At 40.2% G+C, this 25,274-nt stretch overlaps 1 protein-coding gene across 1 annotated transcript in view; it reads left to right on the top strand.

Moving 5' to 3' along the window:
• Positions 1–25,274, top strand: part of INPP5A (inositol polyphosphate-5-phosphatase A) — a 68,848-nt gene that overhangs the window by 2,992 nt on the left and 40,582 nt on the right. The window contains exons 3-4 of the mRNA XM_029083773.1: positions 856–876; positions 1,477–1,561. Of these exons, the coding sequence (XP_028939606.1) occupies positions 856–876; positions 1,477–1,561 (106 nt within the window). The remainder of the gene's footprint in view (positions 1–855; positions 877–1,476; positions 1,562–25,274) is intronic.

The following is a 25,274-nucleotide window of genomic DNA, read 5'->3' as shown; positions in this document are numbered from 1 at the left end:
ACTCTTTCTAAAAGGTACAACAAGAGAAACTACAAGGGGAGCAACTGGTTAAAATTACTAGTTCTAAAGCTAGCATTGATTCGTATGCAAATCATGTTTAAATCAGGTAATGTGCAAGACTATGAAATGACTGAATTTTAATTAATTGAGCAGAAGCAGACTGATCAGCTGTTTGTCATCAGTTAGGAGACATTTTAACTGGCTATTTTTGGAACAGTCTGTTTATTTGGAAAATCTGTCTTTGCATAATACAATCACAGGCATCATTCTCATAATATCAATTTGTTTTAAGAGGCCTTCTTTAGACCTTGATGTCATTCCTGCAATATCTGTCATTTCTCTGTCAGCAGTAAATGGCAACGAGCAAAGCCAAAATTCAGATATGAATCAGGAAAGTTGGCAAAGCAAAATCAGTTTTTCTTGCACATGTTGCACATCAGATTTTGCAATGATAGCGATAGCAAATTGTGCTAATGTAAATGGTTTAACTTTTAAGTTCTCATTTTCCTTTCATGTGCCATGAGGGCACTAATCAAACTGATGTTATGTACAGGTCAAGAGTGACAGGTTTTTCTCAATGCTTGCTGGGAGCTGACAGTAGACAGTATTTATTAACAGTACCTGCAATAATTTGTCAGCTGAATGGAGGATCTGGAGATTTTCATACCAGAAAAGGATAAGTCCTTGCAAGAAATTTTGCTTTAAATGATTACTGCCTTAGGTCCAGTGCACATTAATTTTTCAATAGAATAATATTCCATATGTAATAGATTACTGTTGACTAAAAATGTGAGATGTTTTTAAGAGGAGGAGCAGTAACCAACTGTAAATTCAATGTTGTATCTTTCTTTATAGCTTTGAAAAGTCTAAATGGATGTAATGTATTAAACTTTTAAAGCCATTTGAAATTAATGCCTCCTTGCTGGGCAGTATTGTTCCAGGAAGCCTGCTTACTGTGCGTTACTTTATAATCCTTTGCCTATCTGTGTGGGTTCTTGCCTCTGGCTCTCTTGGGGTTTCTGGCATCGTAACTGATCAGTAAACTCACTCAGCAAGTTACTGAACTTCCCACTAGTTTGGGGTTCCCAATTCTTACCTGCCCAGCCCAAAGCCATACGCTTAAACTTTCAGAAGTGTGGAGTACCTCCGCGATGCCCTCAAGATTTCTGTGATGCCCAAATGGTGGTTCTGCATTAACTGCACTAACTGCTGCAAACATGTTTTCCTCCTGGCTCTTTCAGCCAGACAGTGGAAAATAAATGCATCATTTTATTGGGATCAGAGACAGAATTGCCTAATAAAAAAAATAATCAGTCCAAAAACACAGTTAATATATTTTTCCAGTATAAATTAGTAGTTTTGATTGTTACAATAATTATTTCTGAGAATGTGCTTAGAATATAAGGTATGTGTATTTGTGCATGCTTCTTGTGTATATGTAAAGCCTAATGCCAGGTTTGTTTTGTTTTGTTCCAGAATTATAGATCAGCGGTTTGAGAAAGTTTCCTATTTCGTCTTTGGAGATTTTAACTTTAGACTGGATGCCAAAGCAGTAGTAGAGGTAGGACTTTTATTTTTCTTCTGTTGTATACTCTACCGGTTTTTATTTCTCAAATATTTTTTCCTGTGGAGAAGTTATGTGAGTTAATGAACTAATCTTAATATTGACATCAGACTTGGCTTAGAATACTTTTAACAGAGACATCTGACAGGTAACTAAAAATCACTGTTATGAATCTGCTGCAGCAGTTAAAGCCCAGCTGACATGCTGCGTTTCTTCTCAGTAGTAGTGTGTGGAGTGAGTATGGGCTGTAGATGCCAGCGGACTGCAGAGTCCCTGCCACCTGTTCACCTGTTCCTAAATTTCTGTTGTAGAATTCCACACTAAAAATACAAGCAGACATTTGTGCAAACCTTTGTGATAGTAGCATCTTGCTGTGTCTTGTTTTAGGCAGTTGTTCTGTCACCCAATGACTCCTCCTCACCCCTGGGCAGAGGAGTTGGGAAAGGGAAAGGAGACCTGTGGGTTGAAATGAAAGCAGATTTAATGAAATAATAATAAGAACTAATATTAATACTAATATGAAATTCACTAAGTTACACTTGGCCAACGAAAGCGCAACAGTCACAACAAGCAGGAGAGCAGGCCTCAGGAGCAGAATGGCAGGTGAGACCCTCCAGGGATGACGGACAGTGGGGAAGAGGGGTGTCCCCAGCAAACTTTCCCATTTATAGTGAGCGAGCGTTTCTGATACGGGATACTGCTGGTGGCCAGCCTGGGTCAGCTGCCCTGGCTGTCGCTCCTCCTTGCCTTAGCAACTGGCTAACTCTGAACTGGTAAAGACCTCAGTCATGCACATGGTGTGTGGAAACCCACACACCATGGCTGGCCATGAACTAAAACAGTGTCTCACAACTTTGTTCTCACCAAATTGGGTGCTGCAGTCTCTCTTAAAATGCACCTTTTCTGACCAAGAATTAATTCTATCCGAGCAGAATGAGGACAATGTGGAAGGGTGACTGGCAGATTTATGTAAAGCCAAAAAGAATGCAGTAAACCGTTTTCATCATGAGTTAAGATTACCTTCACTTTACTGCTAAATCTTGCCGCCGGGTAACACAGGGTCAGAAATAATATCCAGGTTGAAAACCAGTTTAATCTCATGGTTTTCCCACTTTAATTCTCAGAGATACTGTAGTGTCTTTTTGGTGTCCTTGAGGATAGGCATGTTTCTTCTAAACCAAAAGCTTTTATTTTGTAAATCAAGCAGCCAGAAGTAAGCGGCCTGTGTGTCAAAGGCTGGCGACTCCTCATACAGGTGCAGTGCAGTTCTCCTTCCTTACGTGATGATTAGTCCTTCATCTGCTGAAAAATAGGAGTTTGGCATTACAGCACTGTGTATGTAACTGATAATTTCCTTCTCGGAATCCTTTATACATTGCAGTCATTTAACCAACAAACTTATAGCATAATTGAAATGAAATTCAAGTCACTGATTCAGAATATGCAGCTTCATGCTGCTTATGTTAAGAACTAAATCCTGCTCTGCTACACTGTGGTTCCCATAGTTATCATCAACATTTAGAGATTACTTGGTTCTGAAATATTATGCTGGTGCAATAGTGTTCTTGAGAAAGCTCCTGTCAGAGAACACCTCTATCAGTCATGCTGCAGCAGAATTATCTCCTACACTCAGTATTGATGAAGGGTGCTCTGATTTTTTCCTAACTTACTAACTGCCTAGCAGTCTGCCGGATTGAAACTGGAGAGAATGCTTCCTTTACCACCAAGAGATTAAGATTCCTACTTTTATATCTTTTAAAGTGATCCATTTCTAAAAAAAATAATGTCACTAACCATGGATGATGCGTATTGAGTGAACTGCACAACAGGTAGTAAGAGTACAAGTGATTTTTATTCCTGACACAGTAGTTCTCATCCTATGAATGGTCTACCAGTGTCAGTCAGTGTTGTTGCATGTGAGCACACAAGGTACGATTTGAAGATGAATCAAATTTATTTACCCATTCTTCCTAGATAAGGTGTATTGTATGCGTGCGTGACTGTAAAAAGCATTAGAATATTACATATTTTCTGTTGCTTTTTTTGAGAAGTAGCATACCCCATTTACCAGCACTTCACTCAGTTACATGGCAACATTAATTAAACATCATTATTGATCTAGACACTTCCACTTGTAATTTGCATATATGCAGTTAAATTCATATTGTTTTGTAGTCTTCTGCATTTGGTCCCATTTATAAATTGGTATGTCAGAAGATCCGAAAGATTTAAGAAATGGTTGTCTCGTGTAGTTTACTACACAGAAGTGATGGTACGGGCATTGTCTTTGACAGCTCTTAGCACCAGAGCAGTCATGAATGAATCCGTAGGAGGCACACAGCACTCTGTTTTGATAACAAAGTCTAGGCTCCAAGGAGACAGAGCAATTTCTAAAGTATAATTTGGGAGGGCAGAGTTACAGGCTGCCTCTGGCAGGAATTATTCTAGACAGGACTTAATGGTTTGTTTGTACATAAGGTATATAAGATTCAATCCCAAATCACTTCACAAACTAGTTTATAAGTGGTGTTTCTCAACTGTGCTATTTTCCGGAGCTGGCACAGGGCAGAGTGCCGTGACAAAGACCATGGCAGAACAGGAACAAAACTGGCCGAAGGTGATGGCTTATCTAACGCTCAGTGCCAGCCAAAGTGTTAGCCTGTGCTCATCTAGGAACCTCACACTCCAAAAAATGTCGTGGTCCCTTCTGACATTTGAAACTTGTGCCTATGCAAATTGCTGATATTAACCATTCTTTCAGCTATTAAGCAGTGTAGTTAATACCAGGAATCGTAAGGGTTAATCCTTTGACCTGTCATCATTGTACGTATTAGTAAATTTATCTCTTCTTTTCTTGTTGACCTTTTGAATTCCCTCTTGAGACCACAATGTGCTGAACACTTGGACATGAAGATACTATGAGCAATACATGTGTTGTGGAAATGTAAACTGTGCTTATACCAAACATAAAGAATGAAGTATATTTCTAAAGGATTTCACAGTTAAGCCATCAAAAGGGAGAATCTGAGAGCTATTTCAAATGTAGAGTCCAGGTACTGAAGTGCAGTGTACCAAAATGTTGTGCCTATTAATTAATAAACTATAAATCATTAATATATAGTTTTTTAAACATTTTATGGGAGCCTTTATCTAAAATCATATTGATTTCCTTGCTAGGAAAATATGCTTTACTGATGTTGGAGTAATCTGGAGGGGAAACAATAAAACAGGTAGAGGCTTCTGGCAGGTCTGAGATCCATGTGTGCATTGACAAGTGTGTTGTCCAGGGGGATAAACTGGCAAGAAAGAAATGGGACATCTGTAGTATAAAAAGCATAGCAAACACAATTGTTTCATAGTAGATTTTAATTATAGTTTGAGCATAATTTGTAGCTTAGTACCATAGTGATGATGTTTAGAGCAATACCTACAGCTCTGCCATTTAAAGCATTTTCCAGTGGTCCTCAGCCTGCAAAGGGCCAGTGATAAGGTTCGATTTTGGTCGAGCTTTCTTAGGCTGATGTGTGATTCAGAATACAGGGGGAACGAGGGGACCTGGAACCACAAAAGAGGTTTTTTTTTTCCTGAAGTCTCAGACATTTGTACACTCTGGGTGTGTGCCAGGAATCGAGGACATCAGGGTCTCTTTGCCACGTCTCAGCCAGTGATGCCCCACGTAGGCTGCGAGGTCTCATAAGGTGTGCTTGATGCCACCCTTTCCTTGGGACATGCTAATGCCCCCGCCACTATTTACCTGAAAATAAGCAAATGGAAGTACAAATGCTCCTGAGTGTTAATTACAAAGGTTTGGTATTGCTGTAGTAATAAGCCTCAGAAGTTTGTCTTGTAGCTAAATGTATTTACTAAGGCAATACATACAAAAGAAAGATTTATGTTTCCTCAAGTTTTAACCATTTAAGGTACGCTCTAAGACCTTAATTTTTTTCCTAAAGGTCAGCTAATTTCAGTTAATCCTGAGTAGGCAAAGTTGGCTGAGTATTTTGCTGCTGTTTAAATTCAGAGATTTGCCTACAGATTTTTTTAAAATTTTTTTTAATGCTAAGTTTTTTGTGTAGTACAGCATTCAAATTATTTGCCCACTGCTTTCAGGTATCTTCCAGCATGTCTATTCCCAGCGTGTTATGGAAGTGTTTTACAACATATACAAAATTACTATAAACTTGTATATTAGTTTGACTGTGAATTCCAGTATGTATCAGCTTCTCTGCAATGTCTCTAATGCCGATATTGTCACAGCATTTCACAGAAACATGAATTTGTGATGTTTCCTTGTGTAGAAGATGGTTCTTCTGTAATTTTTCCAGAAGTTCTGCTCTCCTTGCGTTTAATATATAGATCGGTCACTGTAATCTTTGCAGTTATCAGAAATGCATTGCAAATTTATAGTTGTGTGTGAGAAAAGTAGGTTTTCTGTTTCTGGAAAATTATCTTCTAAAATTGAATTGAAAGGAGATTTAAGGGCGAATGTCATGTGGATGGAGCCAAGCTCTTCTCAGTGATGTCCAATGGTAGGACAAGGGGCAATGGGTGTGAGCTGGAACACAGGAGGTTCTGCTTCAACTTGAGAAAAAACTTCTTTACAGTGAGGGTGTTGGAGCCCTGGGACAGGCTGCCCAGGGAGGGTGTGGAGTCTCCTTCTCTGGAGACATTCAAGACCCGCCTGGACGCCTTCCTGTGTGATCTCATTGAGGTTCCTGCTCTGGCAGGGGGGTTGGACTGGATGATCTTTTGAGGTCCCTTCCAATCCCCAACATTCTGTGATTCTGTGAGATTCGATGAGGTGACTTTAAAGAAATCTGCAGCAGCTCTGAGGTATACTGTAGGCTGAAATAGAAGATTATTCCAGAAATTTAAAAATTATTATAAGTTAGTGCTCTGGTTCTTCAAAAATAGTAATAGAGTAAATGCTTGGAGGTTCTGAAATTAAACAAGACTAGTTGGCTGTCAACGTAATAAAACCAGGATACTAAAATCTCTGAAGCACATTAAGGGTAAGAAGGGAACTGAAGTTTGTGGAGGGGGTTTATTACAATGAACTGAGGAGGACAGGTTCTTTTTGTTTGATATGCGAAAGGAAATAAATGAAGTTACTGTGAGTGAATGCATGGAAGAAGTAAGTTAATTCTCTTCTGCCAGGCCCTGAGAGGAAGCAGCTTATCACCTGCTGTGATGGCTGTAGACCACGCAGGGTTTCACACTGTGATGGGTCCAAGGCCGTTCTAATCTCCACTTTTACCATTATATATATTTAATTTTATTTAATTGAAACAACTTATTAGCAACTAGTGCTTTCTGTAAACTCTACAAACACTTGCTAGTGTAAATTTGGAAGCAGAATCGATCCCATAAATCTCCCCTTGCCTCCTCATTCACATGGATCTATGGAAGTGCAAGTGGGAGGGTCGCGACCCCCGTCAGTAAATTTGTAGGGCTGCCTACACACTGGCGTCCCGCGCGGGCTGTCATTTTGTGCCTTTAACATGCAGAGGTGCCCTTTCTCCTTCATTTGTTAGAGCAGATGGTTAAAAGTGAAAGAGAGTTCCCATCCTCGTGAGCCCCAGCCCTGTGCTGGAGGTTGGTGGTAGATGTGGTGTATTGGTCAGGAGCTGCCTTCTCTCACTTTTGCCCTGCACCAGCCCGGAGCATCACAGCTCACAGCTTCGGCTCTGGTCGTCGGTAGAAATATTTCTCCTTCTGTTGTTTTGTCTCAGTGCATCAGTTTACCAGTCTTGCTTTATTTAAATCACCATTCAAGTGTTAGATGACTCTAGACCTAGGAAGAGTATTTTTGCTGTCAGCTGGCCATAGTAACAGTCGATATTAATCTTAGAGAATTACTGTCTTTTCATAGTTAAAAAATTAGTTATCCACTATCTTACCTATAAATCTTCCTAATCCTATTTGTCCATTTTAGGAAAGTACAATCAGACTTAATGAACTGGGCTTATTTTGTCTGTTTTGGAACACAAAACTGTTTCTGGCTGAGACTGCTGATTCAAAAGTCTCTTAAAGTTCCTTGTATTTCGAAGAAGAAGGATAATTGTGTGCTCTCGGGAATATAAAGTTCAGTATGCAACCATAGGTCTTTAGGAGAAAGTTATAATAATCACAAAATTAATTTGCTCAAGGTAAACCATACCCTTCACAAGTATCTAGAAAAAAACATTTTTCCTTTTTCCCCTCACTAAAGGACTCTTTGTTAGGGTTGGTAGTAACTTGGTAAGCTGGAGGGAGATAAAGTGTTTCATATATGAACACTCATAAGGGTAGCAACAGAAATGCTGTTTTGGGATTCCAGTCATTTTGGCCTACAAACAGCTTTCAAGTTCTGTCTGCAGAGTTAAGAAGCAAAGTCCCCAACTTAAAACTGGGGATTCATGCTTGTACACCTGCCCTGTCTACTCAATGGGTCACATTCAACCAAGATGTTTCCATTCTAGACTTCTCCCGGGCAGCCATTTGATAAGCCATAACTGGAATTGCTGTTGAAATGTTTTTTAAAAGGTAATAACTACTCGTAAAGAAGTTGCATAACTAGAGCCGTCATTCACTTGCATTGTGGCTCTCTGCCACCTCTGACCATCTGACTTTATAATTTTTAGTAAAGTTGGAACTACTTCTTTCTAGCATGACTAATAGTTTGGATTATGAAGTGCAACTTAAACACCAGTGTACCAGTCTTTGGCATTTGGGCCTATAATTAGATTATTCTCCTTAGAGATGCAAAATCTGCAAGAGGTGAAACTGATAGTCTATTGTGAGATGCCAGAGAAGGTACTGAATATACACACGGCAATAAATACACTTTTTCAGGTGATTCGTGCATATTTTGAGGCTGATCTCAAACCTTAGTGCTCTGTAGTGAAGTTTTTGAATATAGTTGGAAGGGATGGAAATACTGATACAATGAAAACTGTCAACCACTACAAAACCTATTTCTACCTGTTCTAGGCTTACATCAATGTTTGTAAGTCTGATCTTCTATATTTCCTCTTCTGCAAGAGCTGAAGCTGATTAATGTATCTTTTTAGGTAGTTTAAAACTGCAATAGGATTCCCTTCTTTCTTCAGTAAAGTGTTATTGAGCCATGATTATAAAAGCAAAATGTCATTGCTTTATTTGAGATAAACTTGCATATCAGTTATTCTTAATAGCTTACAAGCTTCAGATCATGTTTTCATTCCAGTTAGAAGTGTGCATAAGATCTTTGGTTTTATCTTCTTAAATAGTTCATTGTAAATAACTTTGTCTCATAAAGATTTTAACTTTCTTGACAAGCTAAACTGATTCTAAGAAATGCTAGAAACAAAATCCTGTGTAAAATGAAAATGTAATAAAGATTTATTAAATTCAAATACGTAAAACTTCAGGTCTAATAAGGACAGTTTTATTAATGAATGTAAATTGCAGCAACCCATCTGAGGCACCTGCTAAATGTTCATTACAAATTACTCTCATAGACATTGTGATGAGTTTCATATTGTAGCCAGACTTATAAAAGCATGCAGATTGCTTCCCCAAGGGACTGTATATTTACTTAACAGTGTAGTTAATTGCAATTATTTATTTTCCAGTGATCGCAAATGGCTTCTGCATTAAAGATCTATGTGGCTGTTAGGGATTATTCAATTACCTCTTTTTTTTCTCAGTAGTCTAAGTCAAACCTGAGCTCAGATTCCCAGAGGTAAGCCAGTAATGTATTAACTCGATATGTTCCTTAGCTTTCTGTTGGGGCCAAAACTCGGTAGTCATAAGTCCTCTCAGCAGAGCTGGCTTGAGAAATACTGATTGGCCATCGCTGCAGCTGATTTTTTGACATACTCTGTTCCATACTGATGCTGCCACGCTTATTGGCAAGATTCATAGGAGGTTAATTAAGTCCATCTTCAAAACAACGAGGGGCCAATGAGCCATATACTCGTTGCAATAGTAAATTAAATGATGCAATTGTTTCTACTTCCATCACGGATAAGGGGGGAGATGAGTGAATGAATTGTTCTCGGGCTGTCTCCTCTGGGGCCCTGGAGGGTCTTGCAGCATGTGGTGGCAAACCTGCTTTTAATTTGTGGCTTCAGGAAAAGATGACACTCTGGGCAGCAGGCGGAGGTCTCACACAGCATCACAATGTGAACGATGACACTGTTTAAAAACTCAAAGGAACTCTATTCCCAGTCGGGCTCAGCAGCCCCTCCTGTTTCAGATGCAAATTAATACAAACACAGTTACAGAGCAGAACAGAAAAGATGATAGGTTGATCAAATTTGGCGCTGCTCAGGCCGTAATTAAAACGTACACAAATTAAATACCATTATCCTGTGCTTTCTAATAGGGCTGAGCGTCATTAAACTAATTAATAACACAGTCTATGAGCTCGGCTCTGCTGCTGCCATTGTTCAGAGGGTCTGTTTTATGCCTGGCCTGGCAGCTGGGCGGCTCAGCTGGCCCCGGCTGACGGCGGGTGACAGCGGTGCCAGCAGCGCCTGGCTCCCGTACACAAATTAAATACCATTATCCTGTGCTTTCTAATAGGGCTGAGCGTCATTAAACTAATTAATAACACAGTCTATGAGCTCGGCTCTGCTGCTGCCATTTTTCAGAGGGTCTGTTTTATGCCTGGCCTGGCAGCTGGGCGGCTCATCTGGCCCCGGCTGACGGCGGGTGACAGCGGTGCCAGCAGCGCCTGGCTCCACACAGCCCGGGCTGGGGTGGCCGCGGCCGCACCTGCCCCTCATCACCTCGCTGACGGTGATGGTGACAGGTCGCACAGGGGCTGAACCCCTCCGCTTCTGGCTGGTGGCTGGCTGCTGCCAGGGGTAGACTTGCGGGCCCACAGGCTGACTCTGAGGCCACAGGGGCTTCTGAGGTGGCACTCCATTTCGGAACAGCTGCAGTTCAGAGATGAGCCCTGAACACTAAGTGATGGAGAGAGAGATGGAGGGGGAAAGGGAAGCTCCTGGAGGGTCTGCAGCTTTCATCAGGGGCTTGTGGGTGCCTGTTAGCGCAGGGAGTAGTGCTCCTGACAAAGCAGCCAAAGTTGTCTGAAGGGTGACCCTGCGGCTCTTCTCAAGTTGGCTACTTCAAGAGGCTGAGACTTTCAAATGCATTCAAACGCACATGGAAAAATGGTCTTGCCAATGGCTTACAGTTAATAAGATGACAGAATCATAGAATCATTTGTTTGGAAAAGAAACCTTTTCCAAAGGTTTGAGACCTTTGAGACTGTCCAGTCCAACCGTACTGTCCACTGCTAAACCAGATCTCTGAGCACCCCATCTACCAGTCTGTTAATGGAGACTTTCAATGGAGAATCTTCAGTGAAGATACTAATGCCAGATCCTAGGCATCCTTCCCAGATTAGCAATGCTCAGCTATCTAATAGGGTTGCAGGTTAATTTCTGCTTGATGACATGTTCATGAAGAAACAGATCCAGAGATTTGTTGGCCAAACCTTTGGCAGTGCCCAGGGTCTTGCACCTGTAAAATGTGGAGCGTTGCAGTTGGAGTGCAGGAAGCACTTCACTGCATGGTTATCTTCAAGCGTGTCAGCAATCGATTGCTTTAAGTCAGCGCAAGAGGGCTCATCGTATTGCAGGGACTGTAGCTAGGAAAACACACATATAACTAACCATTAATAATATCCTGACTTGAAAATTATTTTCATAAAAGCAGGTGTAATTTGAATAATTAAATGGAGTATGGTAGTGCATAGTGAAAGTCTGTAATAAATATTTAAGTAAAGCCACCTGGGGTTTTTTTTCTGCTTATATCTAGTGTAGAGACTCATCTACTCAACTGAGGCAAAATATCACCTGGGTAGATGCTATAAAATACCTTTTTGTCCATCTAAAAATTATGTCATTTTAGAAGAAATAGATGTACCTGAAAAAAATGCACTTTCTAAATTTCAGTTTATTCCTGGTCATTAACAAGATACAAAATCTTAACACCTATGGATGAATTATGCACTAGTATTTGAAAGGCAACCATTAATGGTATAAAATAAAAGAAGAGCAGGGGAAAAAGCTTGCATTCTGCCTATTTGCAGCAGAATATCAAAAGCATACATATACATATTTTCATTGTCAAAGGGAAACCTAGAAGGACTCTTTTCAAAAATACAGCCAATAATATAGAATGATATTTTGTTTGCTTATGAAAAACAAAATTGAGAAGAAATAATTTGGTATCGATCTGAAAATCAAGGAATAGGATCCTATCTGCCTCTATACTATACACCGGAATTCCTTTTCCAATGGCAAGTTTTATTCTTGAGTTGGAGTCAGAAATACGTTAAGAGTCGATGAACCTGAATACACAAAATCTCTGGGTATGCGAGCAGCTATGTTAAAACATTTTAAAGATGTGTTTAGCAGATTTTTACCTGAAAACAGTCATTCTCAAAAGTGGGAGAAAAATAAACCAGAGAACCAAGATCAGGATTTTTTGTTTCTCTTTCTTCTGTCTTCTTCAGGCCTCTCTGCATTAAGATCACCGTACAGGCAAATGGATCTGGTTTGAAAGTCCCCATGTTACTTCAGAGTAGCATAGACATCAGTATTAATTATATGCGGGTTCACTAAACACACACCCTTAACTACTCAGCAGCATATATACCAAGTTATACCTTAACTTGGTATAAGCAAATGCAGCTTGTTGCACTTTTATCTCCCTCATGGTGCTTTCTGTGCTGTTTCTGTAGCAAAGAGGTAATGAATGGGCGTGGAGCTTCTGCTTATCCATCTCTCTGAGGAAGACTCACTCATGGTAGTGGAGAACAATTTGTAAATTCTAAAAGATTTGGCTTGGATGCAGGTCTCCACTGTCTTTTATCATTTTGTGCATTATTAAAGGAAATATTAATTTTCCAATCCACATGATGTACCCACAAATCTACCTTTATTAATATTGATAATTCAGGCAGCAATTTTTCGTTGCTCAGAGTAGGATTTCCCATAATGTATCATTTTTCCTGGTCCTAATTTGAGATGAGAATTTGACATTTCAAAGCAAAATATGCAAAATGACAATCCAGGATACAAGTTCCTGGTAGTGACTGATACATTATCTCCTGTGAAAATTTTATCATCTAATCTCTGTGTTATGTAAAATCTAATCCTGAATTTTTGCCTTACTGTTTACACAAGAACTCTGTTAGGATGTTATTTAGCACTATTATAAGCTTTTGCAAGGCTCAATAATGTGCAGTAATTTAATATGTAAAGTCATTAAAGGGTTAAAATGAGTTTTCTGAAAAGAGATTATAGGATCTTTATCACATGTTGTTTATCTGATCAACAGTTAACAATTTAAGACAGTATTATCCTAGTAAAAAGAAGATTTGTTTCAGATCCTGACATAAACATCCCCTCATAATAGTGGCTTTTCATTTACTGCATTGCAATGTACCATAAGCTTAAAGGCACAACAGCTTCTTTGTGTGTCTCAATAATGCTTGTCCAGAGTGATGTCAGTCAATTTTTGACCTATACAGTCTGATGTTATTCTCAACAATCATAGAATAGGTTTGGCTTTTTTTCCTTTAATGACTGAAGAGTATGCCAATAAAATCCTTGAAAATTATATTCCTTTATGCTGTCTTCCTGTGGGAGAACAAGGTGTATTACCCACGTGGACATTTCTGCAAGTCATTGGGATCTTTTATCTGGCTTCTACTGGCTTTTGTTGTTTCCCTGGATTATTTTTTCTTTTTTACATACCATGGGGTAGTTAGAGGACCACTTCTTTGTGGCTGACTTTCCAAACACTTGTGTAACTTGCCGTTTCAGTGGGATAAATAAACACTAATGGTTAAATAGCACTTTCTAGTAGAGTTAAAAAAAATGTATACATCCTGGTTGGAGCAGATTCCAAGCTCAGCCTCTATTATGGCTGGAGTCTCAGAGGTAGCATACCGAAACTAAATGAAGGGTCAGCTCCTTTCTGCTCCTTGGAAACTGTTCCTCCAGTGTGGAAAAGTATCTGTAGGACGGGCCAGGGTTCATTCCAGATGCGCAAAACGCTCCCCTTGGAGAAACATCTCCAGGCTGTAGCTGCTGTTGCTTGCTTTCCCTGCCCATCAGCGTGAACCATAGAAGTATCACAGAAGGTGGCACTGTGCAACCCCATTGTTACCAGCTTTGGCGTAAAGACAAGTGTGTGCTAAATGCTTGAGTGACAACAGCTGAACTTGAGCAAGCCAAAGGTTCAGAATATACAAGAGATTTAAATTAGAAATTGCCAAAGTGGGACAGAAATTTGTTTTTCTTCTCTTTACTGGGTATTTTACATTATATAAAATGAATGCTAGATTATAATTGCCAATTTGCTGTCTTGTATTGATTTAATTCAATAGGCAGCTTCACCTCCACCTTTTGCATGCACTTGCCTTAAAATATATGCATTATGAAGACAGTGATTCAAAGTCTTTAGGAAATCAATATCAAGAGAGGAAATCAAGGATTCTGTTCTTTAAATATTGACAGCAGAATAACTCTAAGAAACAATGACAAACAATAAAAGCAGGGACAGACGAAATTAAGGCTGTAATGCTATTGTAGTTAAACTCTACAGAAGTCTTGCACAGTTGCCTGGTAGTGCATGTTTTATGTGCTGTGAGAATTTCTGGGTGAAAACCTGTGACCATTGAAATGAAAGGCTATTTTTGCAAATGATTTCTATACAGTTGGCTGTTTCACTTGAATTTTTTTTGCCAATAACTTGTACAGATTTTTGTCAACCGTGAGCGTGCACTGGGAAGATACAGAGGGATATATATAGGCTGTTACCATTAACATTGTTCCCGCCTTTGATAATTTCCCTAGAACTAAATAAAATTTGCATCAAAGCCTGTAATTTTGCACTATTTAAACTGAGCAGCTCTGTGTGCTAATTTATTGTGGTTTTGTAATGGTAATTTTAAAATCCTTTAATACTGGCAGCTGAATTTCCAGCACATTGAGTGTAGTTCCAAGAAGCTGAAGGATGTCTTTTATGGAGTAAAATGTGTTACAGCTAGTGCAAATCATACTGGTTGCTTAGTTGATATGGTTCTGAAACCAAATTGTTATGGGTAGTTCAGTACTGTAACATGTCAGTAATACTACATTATTAACATACATCAAGAAAAAAATATTTTTAAATGCCATTCAAAACCCTGGTCTGTTTTGATTTTCTCACTCTGAAATATCCGGACAGTCCAGAAGTCTCGATAATGATAGTGAGTATCCACTACGCAGACAGGAGAATCCCTTTTCAGTAGGTGTTGAAGGCTTATCAAGTAGAACTCTGTCAAGTATTACCCCACTTGCAAATGTCATTGACTAGACCAAGATTTGTTTTTATTTCTGTCTTTCATTTTTGCAGTTTTACAAGTGCTGAAGTTCATGAGGGTGTCTGTGAAGTGACCCAAGTAAAGTGTTTGAGAGCTCTGTTCATATCTGATAGTAGAAAATTCAGAGTTAATATTTTCCTTGAATGTGCTGAAAATCTCTTTAACTTGACATATTTCTGTATAATTTTAAAAAAGCAGGAAAGCTTTGAGCCACTAGTGACCTGGGTGGTGTGTCCCAACTGTTAAATCATAAGTGGAAGTTGGGTGGCACTGTGTCTTCTGCTCTTTGTCCGCTTCCAGCGTGGCTGCGACTGCACAAGTGTGCTCACAGCGCATTTGCTGAAGCAGGGCTTTTGTGGGGTTTAGGCAGAGAGGTGCCTCAGCGGGTTGTGGACAGGAGATGGGCGTTCTGCAGAAAAGAACATTTTTGATCAGTAGGGTGTTGGATTTCTCCTGGATCACCGCTCCGATGGTTTTGTTGTTCCTTCATTATTCTGTCTTTTTCTTTCCTTTAGTTGGGAACATTTGCTATGTTCATTACTTTTAGACATTTAGAGCAGGATCAATATTTTACTGTGTCTGACCAGGTTTCCATTTAGAAAGTAGGACAAAAAAAATTTGCATCTTTTATTTCATACACTTAATAAAACTGAAAATGGTGTTTCAGAAATAGCAGGAGTCTTCTGTAGCATTTCTGCTCTACATGCTAAAAGAAACAGAAAACGCTCATCACATGAAGATTATGAAGGATGCAATAGTATGGTGTTAGTAATGGAGGAGGATTTTAACTAGTAGGACTGGCCGATTTTAATTGTCCATCTGCAGCCAACGGTCTTTAATACTGGTTTAGAATATCTTGGAGTATCTGAGACATCGCAGAATGCTAAAAGAGGGGTAGGATTGTGCCTGTGGTTGAGGGGGAAGAAATTAGCTGAAAGCTCTTGAGCTTGACATTCGTTTCAGGCAAAGTACTGGAAAAGTTGCTGGGGGGTGGAAATTGAAAGATATAATGTAATTACAAAATCTGCTTGAACAAGGCAGTTTGTCATGAGATTAACAACCTGGATGAAAGTGGCAATAAGTGATCATATGGCAAAACAATTTCATTGAAAACATACCATTGATTAACGTTGCATTTGGCTACATTTGCACGTGTAGGAGCACTGAGGAGTTGTTGGGAGTCAGAACAGTAGGAGTCATGGAAAGCAAACAGCTCAGCCTCAGCTCCCTTGGCAGTGTCATGGCATGTGGAATTAATGCATCTTTAGGTATATTTCTTTAAATTGCAAAGTTGATTTTCCATGTGGCTGCAGAGCTGGTATGTTGAAATCCATCAAACATCTTCACTCTGTGTATTGAAAAAGCTTGATTTGGCGTGCAAGGATGAGTAAGGCAGTGTGTCTTTTTAGCAAGACCCTAGGCCAGGTGTGGGTACCAAAGAGGAATTGCTTGCACAGGTAGTATCGGGCTTGCTGAACTGGGCTTCCTTAGACCTCCATTAAATCTAACTTTGAACAGACCTGGCTACTAGTTCAGAGAGGGTTTCCCAGGAGTTTGTAGTTAGAAGACTGCAATTTCCACATCCTGCTATGTTTACAGTAATGTTCCAGTTCCTTGCATGTCTAAATAATATTTAGAAGCCACTAACAGACAATTTCAAGTGAAAAACCATGCATGAGAAATTAGCCAGAACAGTGATTAATAAGAGATTATTTTCTTGGAGCGACTGCCAGAGGAATTGGTGAATTTCCCACATCTTATCAAGAGCCGATGTCTTTCTGAAGATTTGTTTTAGTAAAAGATGCCATTTGCTTTGGTTCAGGAGGAAATTCCAACCCCTTCGATTCTGTGACTCTGTAGTGATCTGTGGTGTGTAGGATTAGACTAGAGAAATGCATGGTCACTTTTGGCTGGAGTTTTGACTAGTAATTTCTTAAAGCTTCCTAAGCAGACTTAGATACCTTCTGTCTCAGATCTTCTTTTCATTAAAATTATTTCTACAGTTTCATGCTGGTGAAAGAAGATGCCACTTCTTTATTTCTGTCATTGATGCTAATAATTAACAAGTCAAATCTGCACCTGACCACAAACAACTGAAGAAACATTTCTTTTAGTTATCCACTATATTCCTGATAGAGACAATCAATAGGTAAAATCTATGCAAATATGCAGAGTTCAAGTGAGGGCTATCCTAAATGGGACTTAAGCTATGCACCCGCCTTTGTGCCAAATTTTTCAGGGTTTTTTGTTTTGCTTTTTTTTCTCCTGTAATGAATACATGTATTTTGTGCATTGGAGCATGGCACAGGGCCTTTTGGATGGCAGGCTCTTCAAGAAAGAGGAAGAGAGTTTTAATCACAAAAGCAGAAACTTCAGTCAGAGAAGTAATTCTACACTTTGTTTCATTTGTAAATGGTGCAGTTTGGCTTTTGTGAAACAGAACCCAGGTCCAATTCAGGACGGCGCTTCACAGATTCTTTACGTGGGGCTTTTTGAGTCTGAAATAGTGCATGTGAAAGAGAAGGAGATTGTACATAATTTGTTCCAACAGCGAGTCTAAGATTTTTCCAATCAAGATTCTTGCAGCATATTCCTCTTTGTTGAGCTATCAGCAGCTTTTAAAATAATAGCATTAGGCTATATTTCAGGACTTCTGGGTGTTTCCAGCCATGGTGATTAGTTACAAGAAGCGAGAAATGTGTGCATTGTAACCTTTTAATGCATATGGGAGACTTGTAAACTAAGTCGAGATTTGAGCAATTTGTGGATTTCAAAATGAGCTGTAGAGTTCATTGAAAAAGAAAAATGCATCATTGAAATTCATGGTGCCACTTTGGTTTTCTTTGCTGAGATTTATCATTGAAAGCCATATTGCTTTCCCTTTGCCTTTATTTAAAGCTCTTCAATACGTTGTTTTTAAGGTCCATTTCTTTTACAAGCTTTTCCTTTCAGCTTGCTCAGAGTATCAGGTCCTATGAACATCTGTTTGTGCCTAAAATCAGCCAGGACCTGGACTGTATCCTGCCTCCCTACTCCCTTTTGTTTTCGGAGGCTATTGTTTCCGATTTCATGCTATCAGAGGGGCTGCATGTTTTCCTGTGTGAAGTTGTCAGAGAGATAAAAGCACAGGAGCAGGGTCACATTTCGAGGGATGGGCATGAAAAATTGGTAAAATGTATCTTGAGGGCCACCCACAAGACTTGCTTGAAGAAATTCAGAAGTAGAGAGTAGAATTACAATTTTTAAATTGTGCAAATTCCAAAGTGGAATAAGTAGTGGTGAAATAAGTGTTTATCTGGGAGAAATCTCTTGGTCAGATTTACGCTTAGTTGAATTACTCCTCTTAGGTAGCTTGAGTTGAACTTCCTTAGAAAGAAAATACCCTCATTTTCGTTATGGTGCCTGCCCATGTCTCTTCAGTACGGGAATGAGATGCCAGGAGATTTAAAGCGAGTGTGTTACACCTTTCAGTCATCATAATACACTGGGGAAAAGAGAAACATTAGGGAAGGTGTCTGCCTCTCCAAAATTACCAATATGGTACAAGACCTGCAAAGAATGCAGTAAGGATGGTAATGATAGAAAGACAAATAGTGTGGCTTAATTATCTTAATTAAATACAATTTCCAGGAAGAGAGCATGGTACTGTGGCTGCAGTTTCTGGTGCTGTAAACCATGATTAACCAGAATGTACTCACCCTTTTGTCTCATGAATTCCAGAAGTGGCACCCTGGTTCTAGAGGATGCAAAACAATTCAGGTGGCAGCAGAAGGGAAGAACATCTGCAGTTACACATACAGCTCATTTCCACAGTTTAATAGAGCATCCTCTCGCATCTGCATTGACACAGCATTAAGAGGTTACGTGTATTGCTCTGGAAATACTGAAAAGCCAGTAAAAAGTTCTCTCTGTCCTTAACTTATTATCAGTATAACTAAAGCAATGTCTTGCTAGTTCGTGTATCATACGATCTTAACTGTTTTCACTTAGGTCTTGACTAGATATAAAATGAAGAAAATTGTTTTAATAGTACTGGTTTAGATCAGTGATTCAGTAAGATGGTTACTTTTATTTTAGAAACTTGTAATGAGGATTTTGTTAAAGTGCATGACAAGAAAGCAAATGAGATATGTGCATTGTATTTTTTTTCATAGACAACTTATAGATACAGGATACCAAGTAAGGCATTATCTTGCCACCTTATAGCTTCTAAGTTAGTAAATGACGTGTGTGGTACAAAACAATCTCATACCGGAATTTTAAGGGAATGTATTTTTTTCTATAGCTTTTTTACAAAGATTAAGTCAGTTATTTTTCTTAAATGCATAAATTATGTACAATTTTATATGAGAAATTCTATATACGTTCTGGTTTTTGTTGAATTTAGCAACATTTTTGGCTATGGAAATTCGGGGGGGAGATGTTAGTGTGCAGATTTTTTGCACTTTTGTAATATAACAGGAAAAAATACTAGGCATGTTTTAAAAGTACAGTAATTATTTAATTTATATTTTTTGTGGTAATATTTTCGGAGATTAATTTGTTTGTATATAGAAAAAGAAGAAAGCAACAGATTAACAGGCCTGTAGGTGAGTTTAGATAAGAGCACTGAGTGAGTATTTTTAAATAAGAAGGTCAGTTATTAGCACTCATATTTTAGAGCTGCTCATAGGTTCCGGTGACCTCGGTCAGGTTTCTGGGTCCCACTGTGGGAGCAGCTGCAGAGGCGACATCCCCTGCCAGCGCGTGGACCTTCCCCTTCGGGCTGCCGGACAGAAGCAGCGCTGCTCTCGTGGTCCCTGGAAGGTTTCTGTTGCCTCCAGCAAGGGTTGTCCTCGGGCTTATACAGACACTCTCAGCCCCGGTGTGATGTGTGCCGTGTGCTTTTGTTCAAAGTGGGCAGCAGAGCGTGCGCGTCCTCAGACTGGGCATGTGCCAGCACACGCGAGGAGGCACCTGTGCAAAAAGTCACACAAGCAGAATTTCTGTTTTGAGGGGAAAACAATCATACATACATTTATTTATCAGCTTGCTGACAACCATACTTTCATATCTCATGTCACATCAAGTATTATGGAGAGGAATTTTAACTTCTATTGTGAATACTGCTGATCATGGTCTTATGGGCAGAAGTTCTTTTTGAAATCACAACTGGTTTGTACCAGCAGTTTTCTTTGGCGTACCTGTCTGATTTTGGATGGGTAAAAGAATTTACTTGGTTTAGCTTTGTCTCAAAAGGGAAAAGAGCAAAGGCGAGAGTAAAAATTAATAGCGCATCTTAAAATCCATTACAACATCTCCCTTTTTTTCTGTCTGAAAGTGAGTGAAAAAGGCCTCTCTAGAGGAAATAAAGAAGAAGTTATTACAGCTTTCACTTTTTTGTAGAGTATGAAAAAGCTTTCTGTATGTTAAACAGTCTTGTGGACATCTGGCATGATTGGTTTTAATCTGCTGACTAAAAAGTCAGGATTAAATCTTGCTTTACACCTCTTTGTACTGCAGTCAGTAAAGTGACAGAGCTGCTCTGAAACAATGGCACTACTTATTCCACCCAATATGCCATGTGGTAGATCACCCCCTTTTTCAGCACCACTTCTCTGCAAAGACAATGAAGCATCTGGTGGGGTTTTCCTGTGTCCAAGATATTTTTTGTCAGTAATTTCACTCAGCCGGTCTGCTTAGCTCTCCCTTGGTGCTACTTTTTGAGACAGGGTTTGCCAAACCCAGTGGCAAGAGGTCAGGAGGCCAAAGTGATGAATTTTTATGTGCCTGTTTCTTGTGTTTCTGCTCAGTCATGATTCTTTGCGCGCTGTACTGCCTCTGAAAGGGAGCCACAGTGAGCAATTTGTCCTCCTGGGCTGGAGAGAATGGGGAGGCAGATGAGTTAAAGTAGCATGTATGACTCTGGACAGAGATGCACACAAATGTTTTCTTACGATGGAACAGAATACTCCTGTCACTATTCAGCGCAAGAGGGGCTTGGGAGATTTGTAGCCTGCTGGCTTTCGATCAAGTGACAAATGAATTTAACAGCACTTACAGATAGAGCAAAAAGAATAGCACTTCACTAACTGGTCCACAGCTGTTAGCTTAAAATGATGTTGCGTTAACACTTCTGAACTTGCATTTTTCCCTCTGCATAATTGGGAGCTCTCTGCATCTCTCAGTGTGTTTGAATCTTGGTTTGCTTTTAAGGAAAAAAAATTCATCTGTGTTTCAGAAACTCTGTAGAATGTGCTTTCTGTTTGTCTGCCCATTTGGGTTGCCATCCCCTCCAGATGGATCTTTGATCCATATGAGCAGGAGAACTGTGGAAGCTGCATTTCTGGCCAAGCTTTCTGTCCTCTCTCAGTGGTGCTCTGTAACACCCAGTGTCAGGTGAGCCAAGGATCAGCATTCCTTGCTGGGTTAAATCCCTCTGGATCCCCAGACAGTGATGTGAAGTTGCTGCTCCTCCAAATCCTCCTCTCCCTCTGATCAGCCATGTCACTCTAGTTGGCCGAGGGCTACATTGCAATTTGTTGTTGATCAGCAGCTGAGCTTTGGAGCTGTTCAGCGGAGGCAGCGTCCTGGAGGGAATTCTGAATATTGTTGCAGTGCACAAACCCTTCATTCTTACACCATCAGAAACCACACCAAAGAGGATACAAACCTGCCCCACCAGGAGTGGTAAAGAGACGCAGTAAGTAGAACATGTCACGCTATTTCCTGCTCTCCACATTGACTATTTTACCCCACAACTGTTTTTTTAAATATTGCCAGTCTTCATTGGCTGTTGTGTTTGTGTCATACACATACTGATCTGTCAGTCCATCTTACCGCTTGTCAGAGAGAGAATATGGTGAACCATAGGTCCATGCCTTGCACAGTATTTTACAAAGATACCTTTCATTCATTTTATCTGAAAAGCATTTATTTCAACGTGTGAATAAGTGCTCTTGGAAATAGTTGGACTCCGTGGTGGTGTGTGCCCTGTTCAGGAAGCACAAGCCTGCCGGTGGGCAGTGTTCCTCCCGGGGTTCCTGCCCCAGCCCCACAGCCCAACTTTTCAGCATCCCGAGAGCCAAAGTGCTGCCACAGCCAGGTGTGTGGAGAGGGGACAAGTCAGCAATCCCACCTCATCATTCTCTGAGCTATTTGAACATAACTAGCTAAAAAGGATTATTTGAACTTACAGGCTGCTGGACTTATATTCCATATCAAAAGTGAATAAAGGAGCAAATGGTGTGCAACCAGGCAGGGAGTGCATTGATGAGAAATGAATGAGATATGGCAGTGTGAAAAAGAGTCGAGTCAGGGAGCTGGACAGACAGAGAAAGGAGAAAAATACAGTAAGGAAATTGTCCGTGTTGCATCAGCAAGGCATCACCTGATCAACCAAACTTTAATCTCACCATAAGACTGTACAGCACATTCAAGTTATTAACACAGGGAATTTCACTTTCCGTTTGGAAAACTTGGTCAGGTCAGAAGACCTGATAGAGCGAACTGGAAATTATTTTCCTTTTACATTTGCTCCCTTAAAAATTAGAGTTAACTTAGAAGACAGGTGGGGTTTTTACAATAGACAGGAAACAGTGGAAGGATATTAACATCTCTCCCACTTGGCCATGCATGCGTGTGGTCGTTTGAGGAGATGGAGGGCACACGTCCATCTCACAGTTGTGCTCAGTCTTGAGCTCAGGCCCGAGGAACTGGCAGCCCAGAACTCACGCATGCCTCGTGCCTCATGCAAGTCACTTTCCTTTTCCAGGACTCGGACTCCCTCTTTGTTTAAGGAACTAATCATTTTTGCTATTGTGCATGTTAGGAAGAAAAAAAAGCATTTTGTACTTCTCTGTATTTCTCACTTTGTGAGTAAAAGTAGCTAGTGTCTGGCTAAAAGCATATAGATTTTAGGTACGTTTGTGGTTTGATTTCAGAATTGCCCAACACTTCATGTTTTAAAAGTCAACTCCAGTGTTCATTTCTGAGGATAAGCTTGATGGAAGTCTAGTGCAAAAATACTATTAAATTGTGTATTGAGTGTGCATCATATATGACACAGTTGATACCTGCTGATGTAAGTCTACTTTTTGGAATTCAAAGGTTCACACTCTTCAGAGGCTAAGCTTTGATCTTGAGCCATGTCACGGCATTGGTCTTGTACAAAACTCCTCATTAATTTAAAGGGCAAACTCACAGATTTACTCTTTTTGACAGTGCTAGTTGGTGGAGCAAAATCCCACACAGGAGTGTTGCTGAGGCTTGCTGTTTGTTCTGAGTGAGACAACATGGAAACACTCAGCTGTGCGGAGCACTTTGCAGCAGTTATTTGGAACCCTGCAGTGTCCAGTTCTGGATGTGAGTCAAGAAGCGACAAAGAATTCTGTTAGGTGTTGGCTTTTCAAGTACTGATGCTAAATGACTAGGAGGATGGACAGGAGGAAAGAAGGGATTTTTTCTAGCAGACTGCTTCAAAGTTCCAGATTTTCTAGTGGTGTAGGGTTTATCCAGATCTAATTGAAGTCCTGAATGCATTTGAGATTTATTATCAATGTCAGCAAGTGAATTTAAACTGAGAGCTTAAAACGGAGCAGGGGAACCCTTTGCCTGAAAACTTCACCCTTGCCTGCAGAGGCCCTACAAAATGTTGTGTTCCTGATGCCCTCAGGATAAATTAATTGCAAATCAATATGTAGACACTTAGCTGAACCTCAGGCTTGGAGATCATAGCCAGGAAGATGAAACGAGAATCCAAGAAGATGTGGAACCTGACCAGGAGGAGTCAGATAGAGAAAGCTAGAAGCTAATCACCATGCAGATGAGTATGTCTGATGAAAAAGGAGTTCTATCATGATTTTTTAATTCTTAGAAAGAGATACACCTGGGCAGGGGAGAGAAATTAACAATAAATTTATTTTTTTTCTTTTTTCTTTTTTTTTTTTAAAGTCTGTTTAACACCAGTATTGAAAAAGAAAAATAGTTACAAAATGAGGGTTTGTTATATTTGCAAAACTGTTTAGGATAGAGAACCACAAAGTGTCTAGTGAAAGTGTCTTTCTCAGTTTGAAAAAATGGGGTGTGGGAAAATGCTGTGGGGAAAAATTGAGGGGTGTGAGAAACTATTATCCCTTATTCTTTCTCTTTGGATCTATGTAGCTGACGAAGTAGTAATTAAGGTTCTGCTGTTTGATGGGTACTGATGAAAATTTTAGAACTAAATTGCCATGTACAAAGTAACGGCTAACTGAACAAACTGCATGGTTTCAGAAGAAAACGATGTTTACGATAGGCAAAATTCAGAAAGTCAGATTTAAACATCAGAGGTTTATAAATTAAGCACAATGTCTTTAGCTGAGTCAGGTTATGCTGAGCATCTAATGAACAGATTGAATTTTATTGCTGCTAAACATGTAACAAATGCCAAAAGGGGTTTCTTTAAAATGCCATCAGAAGTTTATGTTCTGGAAAGGGTGCTGGGAGGCAGCTGATATCCAGCGTCTCGTGGTCCTGTCCCCTGGGACAGAGCTGTAATAGCACGTGTGTTCCAAGAATGTGAGATTGGGCATTCAACACTTTCTTCAAATCTGTAAACTCGGAGCATCTTAGTGGCAAAGGCCTTTTGGGACTGAATTCAGATTCTTTTCTAAAGAGAATTAAACAGAGGGTTGTCATTGCCACCAGCTGTTGGCACAGAGGAAGGCTGCAGCGGCGGCAGGGCACGGTCAGCGGCCTCGGGGTCCCTCCAGACCTGGGGAGGGACAGGCTGTCTTGCGGCGTACGGCCAAGGGTGGACTGGGGCTCAGTGCTCTTGGGACCTGGCCCCGCTGCTTCCTTTGCAAATGCAAATGTAGATCTACTGCAGAAGAGAATTCCCTGAGAGCTGGGTGGTGTTTTCAGCAATAACAGAGCAGTCAGGAGAGTGTCCCGACAGCGGGCGGTTAGGTGTGCGGCCGGACAGAAGCTGTGCCGTTACACTGGTTTACTCCGTGCAGCACCTGAAAAACTAACGGTGATGGTTTTGCATTGCCTAGTGATACACTTTGATAATGTTGTCATGAATGATCTAAGTTTCTACACAAACTTAAGGAAAAACTTCTTCACTGTGGGGGTGCCAGAGCCCTGGGACAGGCTGCCCAGAGAGGGTGTGGAGTCTCCATCTCCGGAGATGTTCAAACCCACCTGGACACTTTCCTGTGTGACCGGGGGTAGGGAACCTGCTTTGGCAGGGGGGTTGGACTGAATGATCTCCCGAGGTCCCTTCCAACATCTACCATTCTGGGATTCTGTGAAATTTCTGGACAAGAAAATGCATTTCATTATGAACTTAGTGCAGCTAATTTGAAATTAACAAAGAAATGCAAGTTGTTTCCAGCA

The sequence above is a fragment of the Antrostomus carolinensis genome, unplaced genomic scaffold (genome assembly GCF_000700745.2).
Source record: "Antrostomus carolinensis isolate BGI_N321 unplaced genomic scaffold, ASM70074v2 scaffold14942, whole genome shotgun sequence".
Classification (NCBI taxonomy): Eukaryota; Metazoa; Chordata; class Aves; order Caprimulgiformes; family Caprimulgidae; genus Antrostomus; species Antrostomus carolinensis.
The sequence above is the reverse complement of the archived record's forward strand: the minus strand, read 5'-3'. Positions and strand labels throughout refer to the sequence as shown.